At 41.9% G+C, this 22,356-nt stretch overlaps 1 protein-coding gene across 1 annotated transcript in view; it reads right to left on the bottom strand.

The window, feature by feature from the left end:
* The window catches only part of ROBO2 (roundabout guidance receptor 2), a 707,829-nt gene that overhangs the window by 621,647 nt on the left and 63,826 nt on the right, over positions 1–22,356 (bottom strand). Inside the window, exon 2 of the mRNA XM_074983473.1 lies at positions 16,235–16,561. Within this exon, the coding sequence (XP_074839574.1) occupies positions 16,235–16,561 (327 nt within the window). The remainder of the gene's footprint in view (positions 1–16,234; positions 16,562–22,356) is intronic.

The following is a 22,356-nucleotide window of genomic DNA, read 5'->3' as shown; positions in this document are numbered from 1 at the left end:
CAGGCACTGAGGGACGTTGAAGACCCGAAGCGGACGCCTTCAGGAACTCGGACTTTGCCCCCATAGTCATCGAGGGACAAACAAGAGCTCCTGATTGCAGCCATTTTGAAGGCTCCGGTTTTTCCCGGAGGGTTTGTTCCAGCAGGTGACGCTGCCTAATGAGCACGCGCCCTGTGACAGGGACAAACCGCAGCAGCGGTCCTGCCCTTCTCCTCCTTGACCATTGCCGTGGCCGGTGGGGAGAACTAAGGCCGTTCTGAAATCACTACAAATTTGCTTGCTTATTTGCAAAATTTGTTACAGGAGGTTTTTGTATCCCAAGTTGGTTCTTCTCCTCCTGGCTCTTTTCTTCAATCCTCTTTCCTGTCAGGCCTAGCGCGGAGCTGTAAAAACGTGCCTATGCAGCCATACTATCCTAGCTCCTGAAAGAAGCAATTGCAGGCCCAGTGCCTGGAAACAGAGCTAAGGAAGGAGAGGTAACAATCAAATGTACTTGTAATGACCTGGTTAATGTGTGTATTTTACACGTGTTGTTGTATCTTTGCTTGCTGCTGGATGTGCTAACCAATAGCAGCAACACATTATAGGTGGTAGGCTGGGACTGCCCCAGTTCTGCTAAAACAATTCAAACTGTGTAACCCTTTGTTTCTACTAGCCCATGTAAAGCACAGGGGGCGCTACTTATAGCCAGCCCGAGATACCTTCACCCCTCAGAGTATTCTAAAAGCATAATTTACTTTGCCAGCAAGAGGCAAGGATTAATTTGACTGGCCCGTAATAGGGATGGATACTGTATTTGGAAACTACCGTGAAAGGTGTTTCTTACCTTGGGCTAGCCGTTAATTGGCAGTCCAATCTAGGGAGTCATCGTAAGAGGTGACCCTAAACCTCGGGAGTCGTCGTAAGAGGCAACCCCAAACCTTGGGAACTGTCGTAGGAGGCGGTCCCATTCCATCTGCTCCCCCAGGTCAAGAGGGAGGTTGAGCGCCCGGATCATCGTAAGAGGTGATTCCGGAATTAGGGTTGAGAGCCTCGTGGCTCTCCCCCCCGCCTGTGAGGGACTAACTCCCTGCAGCAGGTGATTTCTTATTCTCTGCCGTTAACTGGCACCTCTATAAAAGAGGATTGTGTAATATTGTGCTTTAACTACTTTCCCCTTGCAGCACTCAGCGAAGACGTCATGGGATTCCTGGGATTCGCTGTAAGTAGTGGGACATTTTGAGGGTGCTGCTCATTGCAGCTTTACATAAGTCAAGGGCTGGTGTCATAAATAAACAAACTCTGTGCTAAAAAACTAGTAGAGGAAAGGGAAAACCTATAGTCTGTCAATTTAGGTTTATCCTCGTGTGTAATTTCCCTCCCCTTAATAAATTCCTCTTGTGGCTGCAACTTTAAAGGGACTCATTCATTCTTTCAGGGCAGACAGTGTTCAGCACCATTCTTTCGGATCCTACCACAACCCTGTAAACCCCATTGTGAGCGACCACCGTGTACACCGCGCTGGGTTGCGGGGTAAAATCCAGTGAGACACTCTACCAGCATCTCTAAGGGTATGGTTAGGTGTCTTGGGGGCAAAAAATCAAGAAAAATTCAAAATTTTTGTAGTGCCTCAGTTTCCCCAAGTGCACACATATTGCTTAACAGCATTGCCCTCCGTGATACCAGACTGGGGCTCAGTGCAGCAGCCTCCACTAAAAAAAGAGCCCTGGGAGCCACACTGGGAGCAGCCACGCCTCTGCTGCAGCTCAGCGGCCCAGCCAGATGGCTTCTTCTTGCCATAGTGGTACACCAGGGCGTGGGAGCTTAATGTCACCTCTGGGTCAGAGCATGAAGAACTGAAAACAATTTTTTGTTATGCTTTTCGTAACAGGGTAGGGAGAAGAAAGGGGAAAAAAAAAGACAGAAGACCCTGTTGAAATTTATCTTCAGAGTTCCCCGCTCTGCAACAACTTCCTGAGTGACTTCGGACAGGTCATTTAGTCTCTCTCAGTCATCCTTTGAGCTAATCTCAGGCATCGTTTGTGAGATGCTAAAATACTTCAGTGATAGGACCCACATAAATATCTAGAGAAAAAGAGGAGTCATTGAACTCAGGGAGGATGTCCTTCTTATTACAGTTGAAAAAGAGTGTAATGGCAAAATTTCTTTTGCTTTTCTTTTTTTTTAAATTTCATTTTAAGTTTGTCAACTCTATCCTTTGAAATGGGGACAGAAGGAACTTCTTTTCTCGGAGGCGCTTCTATTTCTGAATTCATTCACCCACTCTAGTTTGAACACTCATTGGCACCGCACAGATTTTGTTTTACACTACCAGTTCGTTCATTTTTAATCTGAGAAAACAAATATTCAACCTATTTTGTACGGAAGAAAAATACAAAATATTCCCTTTCTGAACTTTGCATAATAAAGACGCCCCCCCAACCCCCTGACCACGGTCTCTTTGGTAAACATGGGGAAGGTGGTTCATTTTTCATAATCTCCATACTTTTCTACTTTCAGCCAGAAAGAAAGAAGGGCTACATCTGCACTGAGGCTATGTCTACACTACCTCACTACTTCAAAGGGAGGATGGTAAGTAGGGTATCCGGAGATTATTAATGAAAGTGCTCCACTGCATATGCAGCACTTCATTAAGCTAATTCTCCCCCACAGCAACTTTGAACTGTTAAACTTCAAAGTGCTCAAAAGTAAAGGGACTTCACAGTTGCCTGGGCACTTCCAATTACTGGCGGGTTAGCTGTGGCATAAGCATAAGCAGCGCAGGACTTCATTAATAATCTCCTGACACCTTACTTGCCATGCTCCCTTCGAAGTAGGGAGGTAGTGTAGACACAGCCTAAGAGATGAATTCAAATTTATTAACATTGGCTTTGTAACGCTGTGTTTTATAAATTCAAATTGGAGTATCCTCACATCCCCACTGGCTCCCCGCAAAGCCAACTTATTGCTGCACCACTCAACTGCCAAACATTGAGTGATGCAGCAGTGCATTGTGGGAACGTATCTCACAGTTCCCTCAGCATTCTGGGTATGTCCACTGGTGCAGCATAGGAAAAAAATGCCCCACAAGTGTTTGTGGGTATGTGATATCATCTTCCCACATTGCATTGCCCTCATTCCCCTCCTGTGGAAAGCAAACGATTATTTTTCCAGGAGAAAGAAAGGAAAAGTAGGGCATCAACAAAGATCACCAAATTAACTGAAATCTCTTGCTTCTTCAACTGAATTGCTTTTTGTAACTGTAGCTGTAGCTGAATTATCGAAGATTTTACAAAAAGCTGCAGGTATCTGAGTCTTCTCAACTGTCCTTCCACCCACTCTTCCCTGTGTTAATGGGGCCAAAGAGTGGAAAAAAAGAGGATAGAAACAATTAGGAAAAAATATTTTTGCCTTCCTGCTACACTGTACAGATGTCCAACATGGGAGATGGTGCTCACCAAATTTAAAAAAGTGGTGGTGCTCAAGTGGGAGGGCCAGCACTGACTAACTGACAGTGTGTCAGACCCCGCTTAATACCGTGGCAGGGCTTGAGTGGGCAGAGGATGATGGGCCAGTTGAAATTGTTCCCTGAAAATCTTTGTGTGTGTGTGCTTGGTGGGGAGGGACCATGGCTGCAGAGCCAGTGAAATGATACCCATGGCGGCTGCAAACCCCCAAAAATATTGTTGGTGGGGGTGGGCAGCCAGATGAAGCAGTCCTCCCAGTGGCAGCAAGCCCCTGAAAATCTTAGCCACCAGGGGAGACTTCACCCACAGTGGCAGCTAGCCCACCCCACTGGTTCTTGTTGGGGCAGGGGAGAGTTTCAGTGAGGGCCAGTTGAAGTAGTCCCCCCATGCAGTACCAAGCCCCCAAAAATATTTCCCACCATTGAAGCCCTCACAGCACCCAAACCAGGACATGGTGCTGCCTGGCAGCATGGTCCACACTGATCAGTAGGTGTGTCCTTTTATTGGGTCAGGGGTTAGCCAAGTGATGTGGCTGGGTGCAGGAAAGACCCTGACTGCATGGCACCTGCAGGGGAGGAGGTGCCCTGGGCAAATCTGAACCACAGAAAAGAAGTTTCTCAGCCTCTCTTTCGTGCATGACCCCCACAACAGCCTAGCTGTCCTGTGGTGTGGCAAGCAGGGGCTGGCACCAGTGCTGGAGGAAAAAAAAAAACACCCAAGTGCTCAGCTTGCAGAGGTAGAGATAGAACCATGAACTTGGTGTTGGGGCTATTTTGAATGGGTAGATGCACTCACAGCACCAATAGCAAAGAACGAATACAAGCATGATCCCACAGCACAGCCACAGGTTTCCTGGTGCCAAAAATCAAATTCATTTGCCTCCAGAGATGTCCCTTATGTATCCCACAATGCCCCACAGTGCTCTGCTGTGGCTGCTGCTTCCACCTCTGCTGCTCTCCAGGTGTGCTGGAATTAGGTAACAGGAAGCCCGTGAATTTGATTTTTGGCACCAGGAAACCTAGCGTTCATTTGGACTTGTAAATTCAAACTTGAAGCTATACTTAGCTGGTTGAGATGATGTTATGATATTGATATTAGTGCTCCCTAAATCAATCTAATGGTATTTACAGTGAAGATGCTGATGTTGTAATATCAACCTTACTGCTGTATTATTCGAATTTACAGTGGTAGTGTAGACATAGCCATGGAAGTACTAAAATAACTTAACAGCCTTTTCTTGTGTATTTCCACTCACTTCAAAGGATTAGATGAAAGCGATAGTGTAAATTCTCTAGAAAGCTTTTACATGTTAGATTTCAAACCCAGTTTTAGATTTTCGATAAATTCTGACTATTTGAATGAGGTCTAAACTGAAAGTCAATCATTTGAGTGCTTATCTAATCAGGAGTATATTTAGTTTACGGTTAACCACCTACCACATTAAAAATGAATAGCACTGAGAAACTACTTAACCTGAAGTAAAACCCATTCTGAAGCTTTAACCAAATTGCAAAGCAAATCTTTTTGAAAATTTAAAAACAAGTGTTCCCTTTTTTTGTCTCCACTTCTGTTCTGATGCAGTTATACACCCTGGTTTCTGCTACAAGTGGGGCAAACTAGGACCTCCCAAAGTCTTTTCTAGTATGCCCACAGCCTTTTTTGGTGCTCATTCATACCAAAAATTTGCAGCCTCATTCACCAACATAAAAACAAAAATACCCTGTCTATTAAAAAATATCAGTACACACTTTAAATCTGCCAAGAGTTTTATATATGCTGACAGAAGAAATCTGAAGGCTGTCTCAAGGATTCCATTACTGCATTTCTTTGATATAAAATGAAAGGCTGGAAAAACGCGTGGCACATACCTTGAGATGTGGTTACGAATACAGTTTCACACTGAGTCGTTGAAGTCTTTGAAAACCAAGCCAAGGTTTTGAATTGCTAATGGAGGTGGATTAAGAGTCACCAGAGTAATGGTCTCAGAGGCTCATAGGCTGCTTATACTCATCCCACCTCCCGCGGGAGTTGGCATGAGGCAATTCAAAGCAGGCTAATAAGGTGCTAACATGAATATCCAGCACTCCATTAGCATAACGGCAGTTGCATGATTTTGAAGTGCAGAGTTCAAATTGCAGATTGACAGTGAAGGGGGGGCAGCATTGAAATAAGCACCCCACTTCAACATTCCCTTACTCTCACAAAACTAGATTGGAGTAAGGGAATGTCGAAGCAGGGTGCTTATTTCAAAGCTGCCCCCATCTTCACTGTCAACCTGCAATTCAAAGTCTGCACTTTGAAATTCATGTGGTCTGCACTGCGCTACTAAGGCGCTGTGGATGCACTTTAGCTCCTCTTTAGCCTGCTATGAATTGCCTCATTACCTTGCCGCTTTGGAGGTGGCATGTGTAGAAGCAGCCCAAGTCTCTATAAGCTTAAACGTCTATATTTTGTCAGCATTAACCCTACACTGAGTGATTTAAAAAAAAAGACCCTATTACAAATGGGATAGGGCTAAATTTCCCAAAGAGCTGAAGGTGGACAAAGTCTTTGCTGATTCTGAATGATACGGCCACTAACACCACCCAGGCAGGACAATTAGAGCAAACACCAGCAGGACCACAAGAATTCACACCCTTTCATGCTTTTGTACAAGACTTTTCCTTTTGTACAAAAATTCACACACCTTTTGTATAACATTACAGGTATCTGTGATGGAAGAAAATAAAATAACTTGCGGATAGGCCTGAAAAGAAAAGAATATTGAAATTTTGCTGAGGAGTGAGTCAGTGCCACATGCTTAAAAGGAAAATACTCTCCCCACACTAGAAAAAGTAATACAATAAGTCCACCCATGTGCTCACACCAAGATGTAAAGCTGATTCTTGTCTACTAGAAATTGGTTCTTCTCCCTCCTCCCAACGAAAGAGCCATCAGTTTTTATTAGATTATCCACTCAAAAACACCAATGGAAATCATGAAATGGGTCTCATCATCAACAGCCAAGGTGAAGTTTCAATACCTGGAGACCAGAAAAAGGATATGCACAGCTTTGTGAATGAAGACAGAATGGATTAATATTAAAAAGGAAAAGGAAAAAAAATGATAAGATTCTAGTTTCCATGAACAAAGCAGGTAGGTAATTATTTGAATGCAAGCCTATTAATGTTTAACATCCAACTTTGCCCCAATGATTTCTGTTAATTAGCAGTGTAATGCACTTTGTTAGTATTTAGATCATGCAGAACTTGCAAGTGAAAGGTCTGGAGTGTTGCTTCAAATGAGTTTTATTTTATCAGATTTGACATCACAAAGTAGTACAACATGTCTGAGGCATATGCCAACAATAGCCAGTATTTCAATTAATATTCAAATAGCACTCATAAGCTTTCTTAGCAAAGGGAGCAGAGGTGTGGAAACACAAATGAGTTAAATAAATTGATGTTACAGCATTATCTAGATCTGCTGTGTTATTTCCTGGACTGACTAAAATGAGAAAAAATGTCAAGCACAGAAGGAGTACACAAAACTAATGGAAGATCAACCCACATAGACTGGGAGGTATTTTAACAAAAATACTACATAACTCACGGGCAGTTGCTTAGCTTTCAACCTTTTATCAGATACACTGTTCAGAAATTATATAAACAGGAGGCTTGAAAAAATCAAAGGCAAGGGAAAGAAGGAAGCCTCAGAATCATATGAAGTGATGTGCAAGAGATTATTAAAAAGCAGAATCAGATCAGCAGCTCTGCAAAACAGCTTCCAAAATGAAATGTCAGCTTTTCTTGTGCGGGAGAAAGAAGTGGGCACTGAGCAGATAATTTCAGAGGGGAAACTGGATATCCTGAAGAAATTTGCTTTGTCCCTCACATTTTTGGGGTGAAAAGCCAATAGTCTATTCAAGATGTGGAGAGCTGTGGAGAAGCCCATTATGTCAGGTGCCTAGGAGTGGAAAAGTGGAGATGAAACAGGAAAACATCACGGAGTCTAGAAAGGAAGTTTTTTTTTCCCCCTTAGGTATTCTTGAAACTTTCATAGATCAAGGCCCCATTTAGTCATATTACAGCCAGAAGGGGGAGGACAGTCAACAATATTTTAGGTCCTGAAGCTACACCTGGGCCTGGGTTCCCATGTGCAAGCAAAGCAGTGGTAAGAGGGGCTAAGGTACACTTGCCCACACAAACCTGGTTGGTGGATCAGCACCTTAATCACTAAAAGATGCTTTGAAATAGATTATCTTTCTTTGCTCAATATACTTGCTTTTGCATAATTTGAAATGGGGAGCTAGAGTACTATCTGAAGCAAATGAGATGTGCTAACCACAGGTGGTATAGCTTGAAAAAGTCCAGATGTGTCAGCACTTACCCTGATCTCAGAGGCTGGCTACCTAGTGAGAACAGGATCCTCCATCACATTTCTTTTATCCTGACTGCAGCCAAGTAGGAAACAGCACAAACAAAGCCTCTCTCATGATAGGTCTGCTTCTATTCTCAGAGGACTAGGATTGTGACCTATAAATACATACTAAATTACAAATGAAATAATTAGACAACATGTGACCCTCTAATAGGAATCGGAGATGTTGTTTCATTCAAATGGTGGTTATCTGAAGTGGTTTTACTCATTGCTAGTTGTACATTTCTCTAGTTTCATATTTTCACCATAGAAATAAATGTGTAAGTCATCTAGTGACATGATTTATCATGCTGTAACTTCCTGTAGCGGTAACCACCAGTGGGTTACACCAGATATCCAGTTTAGTGCTACAAAAGTATACAGCAGAGAGGGTTTGGTTTTTTTTTTTTGGTTTCTTTTATTTTTCTTAAGCCATTGGATTTTTTCATAGTGATGCTATAAAGGTTCGGCCAAGCTCATGCATCTATTAAAATATACACCTCTTGTCACTCCTGATTGAAGTTGTGCATGTATGTTAAAGACTAACAGACCTTTTTGAGTAGAAATTGCACACTGGGAAAACTTTGAGGGCAAAGAAGGAGTGTGATTATATCTCAAAAAAACTACATTTTTGACAGAGAACAATGCTGAAAAGCAGTCAGACAAGATGATACTACATCTGTTTTTCATCCCACTTCACATGTGAAATTCAGGCATCTGTTTTTTCAAAAAAAGAAAAAACAAACAAACAAAAAGCATTTTAACTATCTAACAACACAGTCCTGATTTACCACATCTGTCACAATTTTCATTTACATTCATGAAATGTGTTCTTTTGACAGCCTTGCCATATTTAACCCCAGAAGAGCTGACATTTGGGAAGGACAGTACCAACTTTACCCCAAAGCCCTACTCTTTTGCACTACTGATGTTCTTAAATGGCCACTGACCACTACATTCCAAGATCTTTACCAAGCTTTTCTGAAACTACAAGACCCACCTAAGGAAGTGAAGAAACCAATTGAACAGTAGCATACCAAAACAGGAACAGGAACAGTAGCATACCAAAACCTGTAGGAGAATAATTCAATCCCCCTGGACACCCAGTAACAGATTTAAAAGTAGTAGCAGTTTCTCTGCTCTTGCTGTTCACAACTCCACATTAACTGCCAATAATGGGCCACATCCACTCCGACTGAATAGACCTTGTCAGCTCTGGCTCTCCCCTTTACTGAGGCTCCCTCTTAAATCCTCCTCTGAAGCCCCCCTCACCCCCATTCATGCATCTGACAAAGTGGGTCTTTGCCCATGAAAGCTTAAGCTCCAAAATATCTGTTAGTCTATAAGGTGCCACAGGACTTCATGTTGTTTTAGAAGATACAGACTAACTTGGCTACCTCTCTGACAATTTTCTGTGTGGACATTTATACCCCTTAAGTAAACATACTGTGGTATGGCAGGGCCAGGAAGCAGTGGGAGAGTGCTAACGCAGAGACACTTCAGTTCTATGCTAATTAAGGTGTGGCTCCCTGTAGACTAGGGAAAACTGAACCACCTGAAGCCAATTAAGGCCCTAACAGGAATCTAATGACTCGTCCACCCCATGGTCATGCAGCCAGTATAGACTGAGGAAGGAGAGAGAACTGGAGAGTTCAGCAGTGTGTTGCTGAGATCTGAGAGACCAGAAAATTGGAGGAAAGCAGACTTCTTCACCCCACATCAAGAACCAAGGGTAATCTTACCCAAGGGTGCGGGGAGAAGAGGGTAAGAAATCTAAAGCTCTCGACAGGGGCTGAGGATATGACCCCTTTCCTACCATCTTCCTTGGCCACTATTGGGGCTTTTCATATTCCAAATGTAGGAACAAGGGTGACGTCCTAGCTCCTGCCAAGAAAAGAGCAGGAACCATCATACCAACACTGGCTGCTTTGCCACAAATGACAGCTACCAGTTCAGACATGTGGTGATGCCCAGTCACCTGGCAAAGATGTAAGTGACTAAAAAGATGCAGAGCAGTGGACTATTCATCCTCCACACACTGGAGAGCAAATCAGGTCTTTTGCCACTGAGCCTGTAGTTTCTCTGCTGACACAGCCATTCAGTGCCAACTATGAAAATTTTATATATTTTTTTTAAAAAACGGGCATATCTCTGCACACTAGACCAAGGTCATCGACACACTTTACTATGCCCATATGGCATAGGTTGCTATGTTATGTTATTTTGCAGGTGCTTTGGATTTTAGGTATGTTTGATAAATATCATTAATTTTGCCGTCATCAACACATAGTTTCCTCCTAAAAGAACTTCATAGGGTATCTGGAGTGATTATTTTTATGACATACAGGTGATTGTTTGGTCAATATGATATGCCTCTCATTGTTTAAGATACACATTTTACAAATAAAACAGAGATGTTGTAATATTAGATTTCTTGTGTAACAGATTTAACTCACTTTGGAGAACACCTGCGACTGCTCTTGATAATCTCAGTCTAGTGCTGTAACCTCTCTTACTCATACAGATAAAGCATCAATTTAGTTTTGGATTTAACACAAACAGGACCATTATGTTTTGAGAGTGTTCCAAAGCTTGCTATTCCAGCAATCTGTGACCTATAAATAATGCAAGACCTTTTCTTTCTCCTAATGACTTCTGTACAAGCACAAGCCCTGAAAGATGGAGGCCAAAATTTATACTGCAGTCGTGGAATTCAATCTAGTTCTGCTTCCCCGACTGAATTATGAATCAGAGCTTGTTCACTCTTTTGTATCAGCCCCAGATGCCACACTCCTTCCCCTCTTGTGAAAAATACCCCTGCTTTTGAACATTTATCTTTTTTTCACTAATGTTGGTATCAAAGGGAAAATAAAGCCTGCCTAATCTGAAAAGCCCTCGTGTTTTGTTTTAGAGAAATGAAAGGAGTGGGGGATGGAGATGATTTTTTTTTATTCATGACTCCTAACCTTTGAACCACAACCTCTTTGCCACTAAAGCGTTCAACACCTCATTTAATCTCTCCTCACTGCATTGGCACAGCACTGAAAAAGGAAAAAAATAATCTGGGGACTTCATCAATTTTTCATGAATTTTCATTTAGGCCAAAGCCCCCTCTTACACTGGTCGATAGATCAAGCTGCTGTCACGTATTTAACACCTGGGGCTACAGCTGTTATCTCTGGGGGCTGCCACTGACTCAGGCTAGATCAGAGACAGCCTCAGACAGTGCGAGGACCCCTTATGCTCTTTCTGTTCCTTACATGTGGCGCCCTAGTGCTTGAAATTGAAATCCTACCTACAGTAGCTATGCAAATGTGTCTCTCAATATTCCCATTGGAATAATCCACACCATAGTTTCAGGCATCTCTTTTTTTTTTTTTTTTGCTTTGTGAAAAATAGTGCTTTTATTTTCAAAACACTGAAGTAGTACTGAAGGCATTTCACCAAAGGCAGATTAACTCAAACCTATCTTTTTATACCAGATTATTTAAAAATGCAAAATTTAAGTGTTACACTTATGATGTTCTTAATACCAACTTTAAGTTGCACTAAAGTTCTATTTGTGGTATTTGAAAGAAACAAACTCAAGATAAGCACATTTTTCTATTTTGAATAAAGCAACTATTTTTCATTGGTTTAAGAGCGTGGTGTTTATTGTTAATGATTGAACTATGAAAAAACCCACAAATTATCAGATCTACGAATGATGGTTGAATTATTTTTGTAGTTAGGAAGACATTCTTCTTAAAAACAAGCATCAGTCCAAGCATAATTGAATGCTTCACAACAATGAGGAATCATGCTTTCATATAAAATATTTTTGAAAATTTTTATGAGCAAGAAATTTGGTTAGTTTTCTTTAGGAAACTTACAACAGCAACCATAAGCCTCTATCCATCAATGGCCATAAGCACATGCTTAACTTTAAATCTGTATTTAAGTGCTTTCCTATAAGGGCTGCTTCTTTGAATTATGGCCTACTGTAGTTCTAAGGATTTCAACTAAAACAGGACTATGAATAATGTTGTTCATGATGTTTATATGATAGGTGCTCATACGAAAGTAGGAAAAGGAGACTAGTATGAACCAGTGAGCCATTTGGATCTTCACCTAGGTCAAAAAGCATGAACAGTTTCACTAACAACAAGACTAATGAAAACAAACCTTTATTTACAAAGTGCCCTTCTCAAACTGACTGTTCAACTTCAAATTTTGATAGGGAGAGAATTTAATATGGATATTTAAATAATTCACTATTGAGTAATCCCAAAATGGAACAGCAATTTAAGCATTTTTTGATCTATGAAAAACAGTTGCTTCCCTTTGGCTACAGTCAAGCTCCATGTACACTTGAAAAATGATCCATGTCAGTGATTGTCATCAAAAGGACCCCACCAGCTCCACTTTATCTTGTGCTGAAAGAGGTTTAACTGCTAGCGTGGAGAGGGAAGTTTTCAACCACTACAGACAGCATGAGAGATCCCTGGCGGAATGTGGCTTAGCCTGCTTTCTCATAACAGTACTGCAGCATCCCCAGAGTACTAACAGCTTGACAGCATTGAAGACAGCAACTGGAGCAGTGCAGAGGCACATGCTGCTGACAATTGTTACTAGCGACGGGCCATTTTTCTAAGGAAGACTGACTTTTAGCTTCTCCAAGAACCTATAAACAAGATGTGCAAAGCTCCTCCATGAAAAACTGTGCCCTACAAACCATTTGGAAATTTCTTTTCTATCCAAGAGAATAAAAATTCAGACATTTGAATGAGAATATAAGTGAACATTCACAGTAAACTGGAAAGAGTCAAGCAGTTTTACTATCGGACTCCAGTAAGATGTGCACCTCATTCAGGTGCATCAAGAGAGATTCTTGATACGTAGGCGGCCAACACATCTATGTACATTTGAGGCAATGCTGCCTGATCTGTGAAAAATATCCAGGTCACAAAATTTAATAAGGATGTGTTTTACTGAGTCTATAGTCCAGTGATATCTATTAGTCCTATTCACAAAGGCTGTGTCTAGACTAGCTGCCAGCTTCGAAGAGAACATGGTAATTAGGGTGTTGGGAGATTACTAATGAAGTGCTGCAGTGCATATGCTGCATTTCATAAGGCTAAATCTCCCCTGCAGCAACTTCGAAGTGTCAGCTTGTGTGTAGCCGTGGGTCAGCCACGGGTTCTTCAAAGTGCCCGCACTACTTCGAAGTCCCTTTACTCCTCCAAATTTTGCGTAAGCCGGCACTTTGAAGTTTGATACTTTCAAAGTTGCCATGGGGGAGATTTAGCCTAATGAATTGCTGCATACGCACCACAGCATTTCATTAGTAATCTCCCAACACCCTAATTACCATGTCCTCTTCAAAGTTGGCGGCTAGTCTAGACACAGCCTAAGTGAGCAAGGGTGCAGAATCTTACCCTTAAACGAAGAGTGAACATGGGTTATGAAGTTCCTCATACCATCATGTTTCAGTTCAAGGAAAGAAAAAGCACCATTTAATTTAAACGGACCAGGAATGTTCCCTGTAATCCCCTGAGACTTTAATTGGAGAACTCAGTCAGTTAAACTTCAAAGGTACAAAAACAGTAAGATAATCTGGTGTCAGGTGCACGATGCCTTTACAGAAACTTTGGCCGTGGTTTCAGTTCTCAGATTTCATGTTGTGTGATCCTTCTTGAAAATACTATCTACAAGGAAACCTGGTTTCATTATTTTTACAGTCTTCTGTTATCTGACTTTTGGTTCATGCATGACCTGCCACCAGCTGCAGTGGTTAAAACTGTAACTCAGGAAAGTGAACAGTTTGTAACTAGAAACTCACAGCAGTCATTGCAGTAGAGAGCAGTGAGATTTAATGCAATAAAAGCTGACTTTTATTTTGCAATAACCAACCATTTTGATGTGATAGAACAAGGTGCAACTGTGCCACTTTTTCCACTCTATATCCAGACAATAGATGTTTTAAGATTAACGTCATGGAACCAGGCAAATCTTCAAGTTAAAACGGCAAAAATTCCAAACCACTTTAATAAAGACAACACACCCTCTCTCATTAGAGATCTTAACAATCATGCATGTGCATAAAGTACTTGGAAGAGTAATTATCTAATACAGGTTGTATACCTCCCTCGTCCAGCACCCTCGAGACCTGAGTGGTCCCGAACAAGGGGATTTTCTGGACAAGGGAAGGTCAGGCCTCTCGGCTGTCTGTCGGTGGGCAGAGGGGACACCAGTCTGCGGGCCAGGCTCCCCTTCTGCATGCTGCAGGCTCACTGGTTGTGGGGATCCACCCATGCAGGACTCCCCTGCAAGGCAGCCAGGCTCCCCCATCCTGGCCAGGTTTCCCACTGCTGAGGGGTTGCCAGCAGGATCCATGCCCCAGTTGACTCCCAGCCCCAGGGTTGCTGGGCTCCCCCAGACCTGGTTGGGGACCCTGCGGCTGCTAGGCTGCCAGTGGGATTCTGTGCTCCAGCCAGGCTTCCTGCCCCATGGCTCCTGGAAGGGCTCCCCAAACCTGGCTGGGCTGCCTACAGTGGTGCTCCTCAACCCCATCCTTGCTGCCAATAGTAGGGCTCCCCAACTTGTCTCTCTACCCTGGGGATGCCCCTGGAGCTCCCAAAGAAGGCCACCATCAGGGCTCCCTGACACTAGCAGAGCTTTTCTGAAGCCCAGAGGCTGGAGGTCTCTCACCAGGAGCTCTGTGGTTCAGCAGCACCTATGGTCCTGCCAGTCAAGGGATGCTGTCGGATGACAGAGTTTCAGTCTGTAGCACTGGCTGGACACATGCATACAATTAGGTTTCTTCACATAGCTTTGCAGCCTTTCTCAGGCTGTCCTTTTCAGCCCCAAAGTGCCTACAATTTTAAACTATGCAAAACCAGGTGATGCTTTTGTGACCTGGGCAAGATTTCACTGGGGATTTGAATGAACAGGGCAAACTACTTTCATGAAAAGCATTTGAAACAAGGCTATATAACATGAAAGCCACTAGCCTGCTCTGCTTTAGCATTTAGCTTCCATAGCATGTGAAAGTTAGTTCAAAGAAAGTCCTTTCTGTATGTATGAGGAAAACAATATATTATCAAGATGAACGAATATATAGCATGGTATACTTAAGTCAGCTGAAGCCAGAGAAACTCTTTGTAGGAAACTAAACCAGCAGTTCTTCCGATACTCCTCAGTTACTTCTGGTGGTTTCACATACGAGCTCCTGTCCTGGTTTAGTTTATTCAAATACTATTAATGATATTAGCCATGGAGAATGTCATTGTTTATCCTTGCAATAGGGTGCCTCTATGACAATGTAGGGAACTGGAGGGTGGAAGATTAAAAATATTAGATATCCAGAAAAAAAGAGTAGAAAGCAAAACACTTAGGTCCTGGTCAGCAAGGCACTTAAGCCCATCCTTAAATCCATCCCTCTTCACCTTAAGTGCTAAAGTATGTGCTTTAGAGCCATAGAAATCAATGGAGCATAAGTTAAAACCCATGTTTAAAGTGCTTCAGTAGGAAACAACAGCTGAAATCAAGGCCTTGAAGCCTTCCTGCAGTGAAAATTAAGTCTAAGGAAAGAAGAGTGGGTTTTTTTCCTTTTAAATCATCTTTTGAAAATACAGGTATGTGAAAATGCACAGACAGCATTAGCTGACTTCAATTTACATGCTGAAATTCACCTCTCTTTCCTCGCATCCTTTTCAAGCCAGATGATTAATTAGGGACAATTAACACATAGCAACATTACATTTTGTGAAGGACAAGCTTCTTTAACTTGTACATAAAATGAGCCAACTTCAGTTTGTTCACTTGGAAGATGAGCATCCATGAACGAGGGTCTCACTAATTTCAGATTCTCTGGAAGATCTGCGATGACTTCACTGTTCTACAAAGCAGATCAATCGGAAAAAGACTGTTCCAGATGTGTTGAGAAATGGTACACAATTATCACATGCCAGTCAGGACTGAGGTTTCAACAGCACAGTACATGAGTCACCAGACCAGAAACAGACTACCTCTGCAGAAGTAACAGAGGATTCAATAAAGAGAAAGAGACAGTGTACCTCTACATTAAATAATTATTTTTTCACACTAGGTTCAGTACAGCCAACTTCACCCATAATTTCAAAATTAGGCTTCTGCCATGGTAGTGTGAATTATGTTTATACACAGGCTAGAATAGTAACACAGGATAAATCATACATTTCATATGGTCACTGGCACTCAATAGATATATGTGGAAACTACTTGGCAAAAAACAAACAGTTAAATGTAAAAAGACATGCTTAGCCACATTTATTATTTGTAAACTTGATACTGCGGGAGCGTGCTATATTTTGGCATGAAAGCAACTACAAAGTTTTTAGAAGAGGATTATTGTATTTTGGTTTACTTACATGCTACTTCCAGAGATGCGTTGCGACTCACAGCTTCACCAAGGTAGTTCCTTGCAACACAAACATAACTTCCTTCGTCAGGTTTGCTCCTGCGTCCATGTACTATGCGTAAGAAAAATAAAGATCCGCTGGGCAGCAACATACGGTGGGAACGGGGGTCATCTTTGTCTGTCTCCACTCGCTCTCCATCCTTGTACCATTCAATAGTAGGGGTTGGCCTTCCCTCAGCCTTACAGTTCAGAGTTGTTGGCTCTCCTTTAGAGACTATCACATCTGAAGGATGTTCAACAATCCGTGGGGGAAAGTCCTCCTGGCGAAGACGGGATCCTGGAAACAAAGGACAGGGGAAAAGGTTTAGGGTTTTTTTTAAGTTCATCTTGATAGGGTATTCTTACTGCTAGTCTCTCAAGGTAGCAGACAGGTTTCTAAGCATTCAGGCATGTGTGATGGCAGCCATCCCAGCTGACATATTAGGCATCGAACCAGGAATCTCCACAACTAAAAAGCATGAGCTGCTAAAGCTGAAGCCAAGGCTTTGTGGCGGGGTTTGTCTACACTGCCACTTTAGAGCACTGTAACATTCTCACTTGGGGTGTGAAAAAACACTCCCATTCCACAAGCAGCAAGTCACAACACGCAGATGGCATGCGATTTTTTCACAGAATGAGCAAGAAGAATGCAGCCTACTAACTTGCCAGTATAGATATGACTGTAACAGAATAATATTTTCTGCAGCTGGAGCACAGAAGGAGAGTAACACACACTTGCCAGTGGGTTACACATGGGCTTTTCCTTGGTCCAATCGTCTCTCAACACAACGCATACCTCTGGATGTCCAATGCCCTCTGCCTCCAGACTCCACTCAGAGCTGTTGCTCTCTTGCTCTTTCACCTGACAAATCAGTAGACTGACACATCCAAAATCATTGCATTTTATACCTAAGTCTCAGGGTCTATTGGTTAATGTGTCTCTGCAGATGTGTGACCATATCTTGTACCTCTATCACACAAACAACTTATGCGGGAAGAACAAAGGCTGAAACAGGAAAGCTATTCCTTTCTTTGCTCATTTTGAATACAAAAGTTTGGCTTGTTTGGGGGTTCAGAGTCCTGACTCATACAGGCTCTTCCTTGTTTTTAAGAAATGACAACTATAAGCTTTAGACATTCCCAGTTAGTTTATATTAATTTTAAAAAATAGCTTAAAAGGACATTTCTGACACCACTCTTTATCAAAGGACTGTCCCTTGTTCTTTTCCCACTATTTTCTTAATCTGCAGCATTTCTGGGTTTGTTTTCTTGGCCTCTTCTCTGCTTGCAAGCTCTTTCCCAGGATAGTTCATTAGTCTCCCGTAGCAGTTCAAACATCAGTTGGTTAAGTATTGCATCACACCTATTAGTAAGTAAGAGTACATGGTACAGCCAAATACACATAAAATAATTGACTGGAAATGCCTGCAATGGAGCTGCCAATCTAACACTATTGCACAGAGTCGCTTAGACCAGAGGTGGCCACAGGTGGCCCATCAGGGTTCTCTGTGTGGTTTGTGAGTCATTGTGTTTCTTGTTGCCCATGCACAGGGTTGCCAGATTCTGCTGATGGGCATCCACATGGAGGGTTTTTTTTTTTTTCCTTACCAGTATTACTAAAATGATACACACATAAAAGCAAGTGCATGTGAAGTGAGGTGCATGCTGATTGCACACACCATTGACTATAAGAACTGTGTGTTCCCTCTGCATCCAATCAAAGCACTGCTATGGTCCAATTGGCATGCCAGGCAAATTTTACATACACAAGCATAGTTCAAAAAGTACTCTACCCGATGAGACTATTTTGTCTGCAACAATCTTGCAGCCCACAGAGTGGAAGGGGAGCCGCTCATACAGCCCCCTCATTAGCCTAGGTTGCCCAGCACTGGCTTAGACTCATGTAACAAATCTCATCCTACGTGAAACTTAACACGCTTCAGACTAAGGATTCTGCAGACTATTAATATTTAGGGAATATATTTAACATCACCACGTTCCAGACTGTATGTGCTGGAAGATATATTCTAGGCCTCATTGGCCCCCGAAATGATGAGAAATAATGATGCATTTCACATATCACAAAGTTTGTCCACTTTTAGAATTCTGTTTTACTGATATCTGGGTCATTAAACTGAGGCTTACCCTAGCAATAATGTGTTAAACCACTGCGGCAGATGTGAACTCTTTTAGTGGCTACAAAACCCCTTAATGAATACAGTAAAATTATCTGTTCAGCACTGAAAAGGCCTAAATTAGATTAAGAATTTCCCAGCATGATATGGCCAGAGCATGATCAGAAAAGATGCTACTTATTTATTTAAATTTTAGCTAGCAAATTTGTAATTAGAAAGCATCATTACTTCTCTGCCAAGACATGAATGCAAAGCATTAGAAATGTTCACTAAAATAAAAAGCATGAATTTCATATAAATCAGTTGAAATCTATGAGAATACTGAGTAAGAAAATTGGCAAGAGGCAGGTATATAATATACGCCATACAATTTTTAATGTATTTCATAAATTCTCCTGCCCTAACAAGTCATCTCGGTAAGGTGCTGATGATGATACTGATGGAGAGACTGAGATCACAGATAGAAGAACATCTAGTGGGCAAGCAAGCGGGATTCAGGAAAGATAGAAGTACCATACAGAAGATATTGGCACTAGGAATGCTAGCAGAGAAAGCTTGACAAAAGAACGTGAACAATTACAATTGCTTTGTTGATTTTCAGAAGGCATTTGACAGTATAGATCAAAAAGCGACTTGGGCAGTATTGCAGTCGGACAGAGTGGGTAGCAGATGGGTATGGTTGTTGGAGGATATCAACAACAATGCAGAGGCAGCAGTGAGAACGTGCAGAGGTGGAAAGCTGATTTAGAACAACTAGAGGCACGAGACAAGGAGATCCAATATCACCAAATGTTGTCATTATGCATCTAGAGAGAGTGATAGACAAGATCAAGGAAGAGGTACAGGGATATCGGTGCAGTGGATGAGAATCAGCAACTTGAGGTTTACGAATAATAAAATATAATATAGTTATAACTGAAGAAGTGGAAGAAACACTAGAGCGAACAGTGCAGGTGTTGAGGAAGGGAAGCAGTACGGACTGATTACGGTCACTGATAAAACAAAAAATGATATTTGGAGATAAGGAAATAGGAAGGAAAATCAGTGTAGAAGGGATCCAACTAGAGAAGATGGAGAAGTTCACATTTCTAGGCTGTAAGAAGGAAACAGCAACTAGAATAGGAAAGCAAGAGTGAGTTTGAAGGTGATGAATAAGATCTGGAAAATCAAAGCAATTAGCTTAGGAACAAAGCTGAGTATCTTGAAAACGTGTGTATTCCGCAGCATGTTGTATGGATGCGAGACATGGGTTATAACAAAAGATTCAAACAGAAGGATGTTGGCTTTTGAGAGGAGTTGTTATAGAAAGATCCTGAGAATGGGATGGATTTAGAAAGTCACCACCAAGGATTTATATAGGAAGATACAGCCAAAGAGAACCTACTACTGAAGGTTATACAATGCAAGTTACAGCTATTCGGGCATATCTACAGAATGAACGAAGAATGAAAAATCAAAATCAAGACCCTGTTATTCGGCATAATGGATGGCAAAATGGGGGGAAGACCCCATCCCACATCAAAATGTTTCCAAAGCTCACATTTTTGACATAACCTTTTAGTGAAAATTTTGAAAAAAAAAAAAAACTGACCAGCTTTAAGTACCAAAATATGTTTGGTTTGTGATACATCAGTGTTCGCAGAAGACTAACAACAGTGGCCAAAGCAGAGCAAAGGATTAAAGGCTTGAGTCAATGCCTCCTGTTACCTTTCCTTTAGCTTCATTTGGCTTGCATTTGTTCCAGCCTTTCACCTTGTGAGGCTGATTTCAAATTCGTAGTGTCATAGAAAATCCACACAGGTAGGTGGTCACTACAGTAGCCCCTCCTTTCAGAAGGACTATGGTAATGTGGTACTTTGGAATATGCTAATGAGGCATGTCCATGAATATGAAGAGCCTTATTAGCATAATGGCAGCTGCGTGTACTTTGTAACTGCCGGTTTCAAAACAAACGCCGCCCGTGTAACCGGGGGCCTTTCAAAATGACCTTCCTGATTTCAAAAGCCCCTTCTTCCCAAAAACAAATGTGAAGAAGGGGCTTTTGAAATCAGGGGGTCCTTTCAAAAGGCCCTCGGCTACATGGACAGTACGCATTTCGAAACTGGCAGTTTCAAAGCCCGCGTGGCTGCTATTATGCTAACAAGGCTCTACATATTCATGGTAGTGCCTCATTAGCATATTCCAAACTGCTACATTACCATAGTCCTTCTGAAAGGAGGTGCTAGTGTGGCCGCAGCCGTACCACCAGTCACATCTGTGTGCATAGTTAGAGGGATGTGGGGAAGCTTGTACAAAGCCTTCTTTGGACCATAACATTACCTGGATCTTTCCAGTTCTGAGCGTCACTTCCATTTCAGTTTCAGGAAAACACTGAAAGGGGGAAAAAAATGTACTAAAGGAGAGGACCATACTCATGGCAGGTCTATACTACAGAAGACAGTCAAATTAAGGCACACTGTTTCAGCTATGTTAATTAAGTAGCTAAAATCAACATACCTTAATTAGGGCTTTGACACCATCTTCACAAAGGAAATTTGACTGAAGCCTGCACTCCCCGTTGACTTCCCTTACTCGTAACATGGGGCCAGGAGTACCATTGGTTGATGGAGGTACTCCTTTAATTGGATTAGTGCACATAGTGGGGAATGTGCAAAAATCGAACTCCAGAAGGTTGACCGTGCAAGGGTCCATCTTCCCCATACTGTAAATGAGATGATATCCACAGACACACACATACACACCAGCAGTCATGCATAGAGCCATTTGAGGTACTTTTGCTGGGGGTGGCTGGGATGGGCAACAGAAGAGAGAGAGGGATGATGAATTTTATTTCTGTCCCCCAATCTATGTAAGAGTACAAGTCGGTTCACTGCGAAAGGCTGCTGCTACACTACTATTCTCCCGTCAAAGGTGCCATGGTAATGAGGCAATCTGAAGCAGGCTAATGAGGCATAAATGTGCATATTCAGCACCTCATTAGCATAATGGCAGCCACAAAACAGACTTCTAATTGCAGATTGACAGTGAAGATAGGGGCAGCTTTGAAATAAGTGCCCCACTTCAACTTTGCTTTACTTCTACAGAAATAGACCAGAATAAGGGAATGTTAAAGTGGTGCACTTACTTTTAAGCTACCCCCATCTTCACTGTCATTCTGCAATTCAAAGTCTGTTTCTCTGGCCACCATTATGCTAATGAGGCACTGAATATGCAGGTTAGTGCCTCATTAGCTTGCTTTGAACTGCCTCATTACCATGGCATCTCTGACAGGAGAATGGTAGAGTAGCAGCAACCGAAGACAGCTTACTTTGTGTATTGCATGAGCCAGATAGCAAACTTTTCATTTTTTTTTTTATCAAAAGATTCCCACCATGGAGACCTTGCATGCATGTGTGCAAAGTGAATAGCCCCTGAAATAAGAGTCCCTAAATAGTCATTGCCATGATAGACTTCAACTATTCTAAATTAGCTGTTACACTCTACTGCATCCAAATGCACTTTTGCAGAAAGCCATTACAATGTGAATTTATACAATGGACCATGATGGCTACTCCCAAGAAGACTGTAAGATTTAACTGAGAAAAAGTGGTCATTTAAAAAGTCCCTAAATATATATTTAAGCAATACATTGTAATTGCTATACTACGCCTATAAAAACCTGATCTGTTGGGCATTAGCACTGGCATATGATCATTTATTACGGAGCTTCAGAATTACAGTTTTACATATACCTTATGAACTCACCAAGACAGAAGGGTAACCAATAATGGCAGATAACTTTTCAGCTTTGCCTCTTCATTTCCTAGCTTTAAAGATGTTAATATTATTTTTAAAAGACTTGTAAGGCTCTCACAGTATATTCCACTGTTGTTATTTATATTGTATTGGCAGACAAAAACACATTGGAAGCTCTTCAAATCATAAGTAGCCATGATCCCTGTCCTAAACAACATGCTAT

This window comes from Carettochelys insculpta, chromosome 1, assembly GCF_033958435.1.
Source record: "Carettochelys insculpta isolate YL-2023 chromosome 1, ASM3395843v1, whole genome shotgun sequence".
Lineage (NCBI taxonomy): Eukaryota > Metazoa > Chordata > Testudines > Carettochelyidae > Carettochelys > Carettochelys insculpta.
Note: the sequence above shows the minus strand (reverse complement) of the source record. Positions and strands in the feature narration are given on the sequence as shown.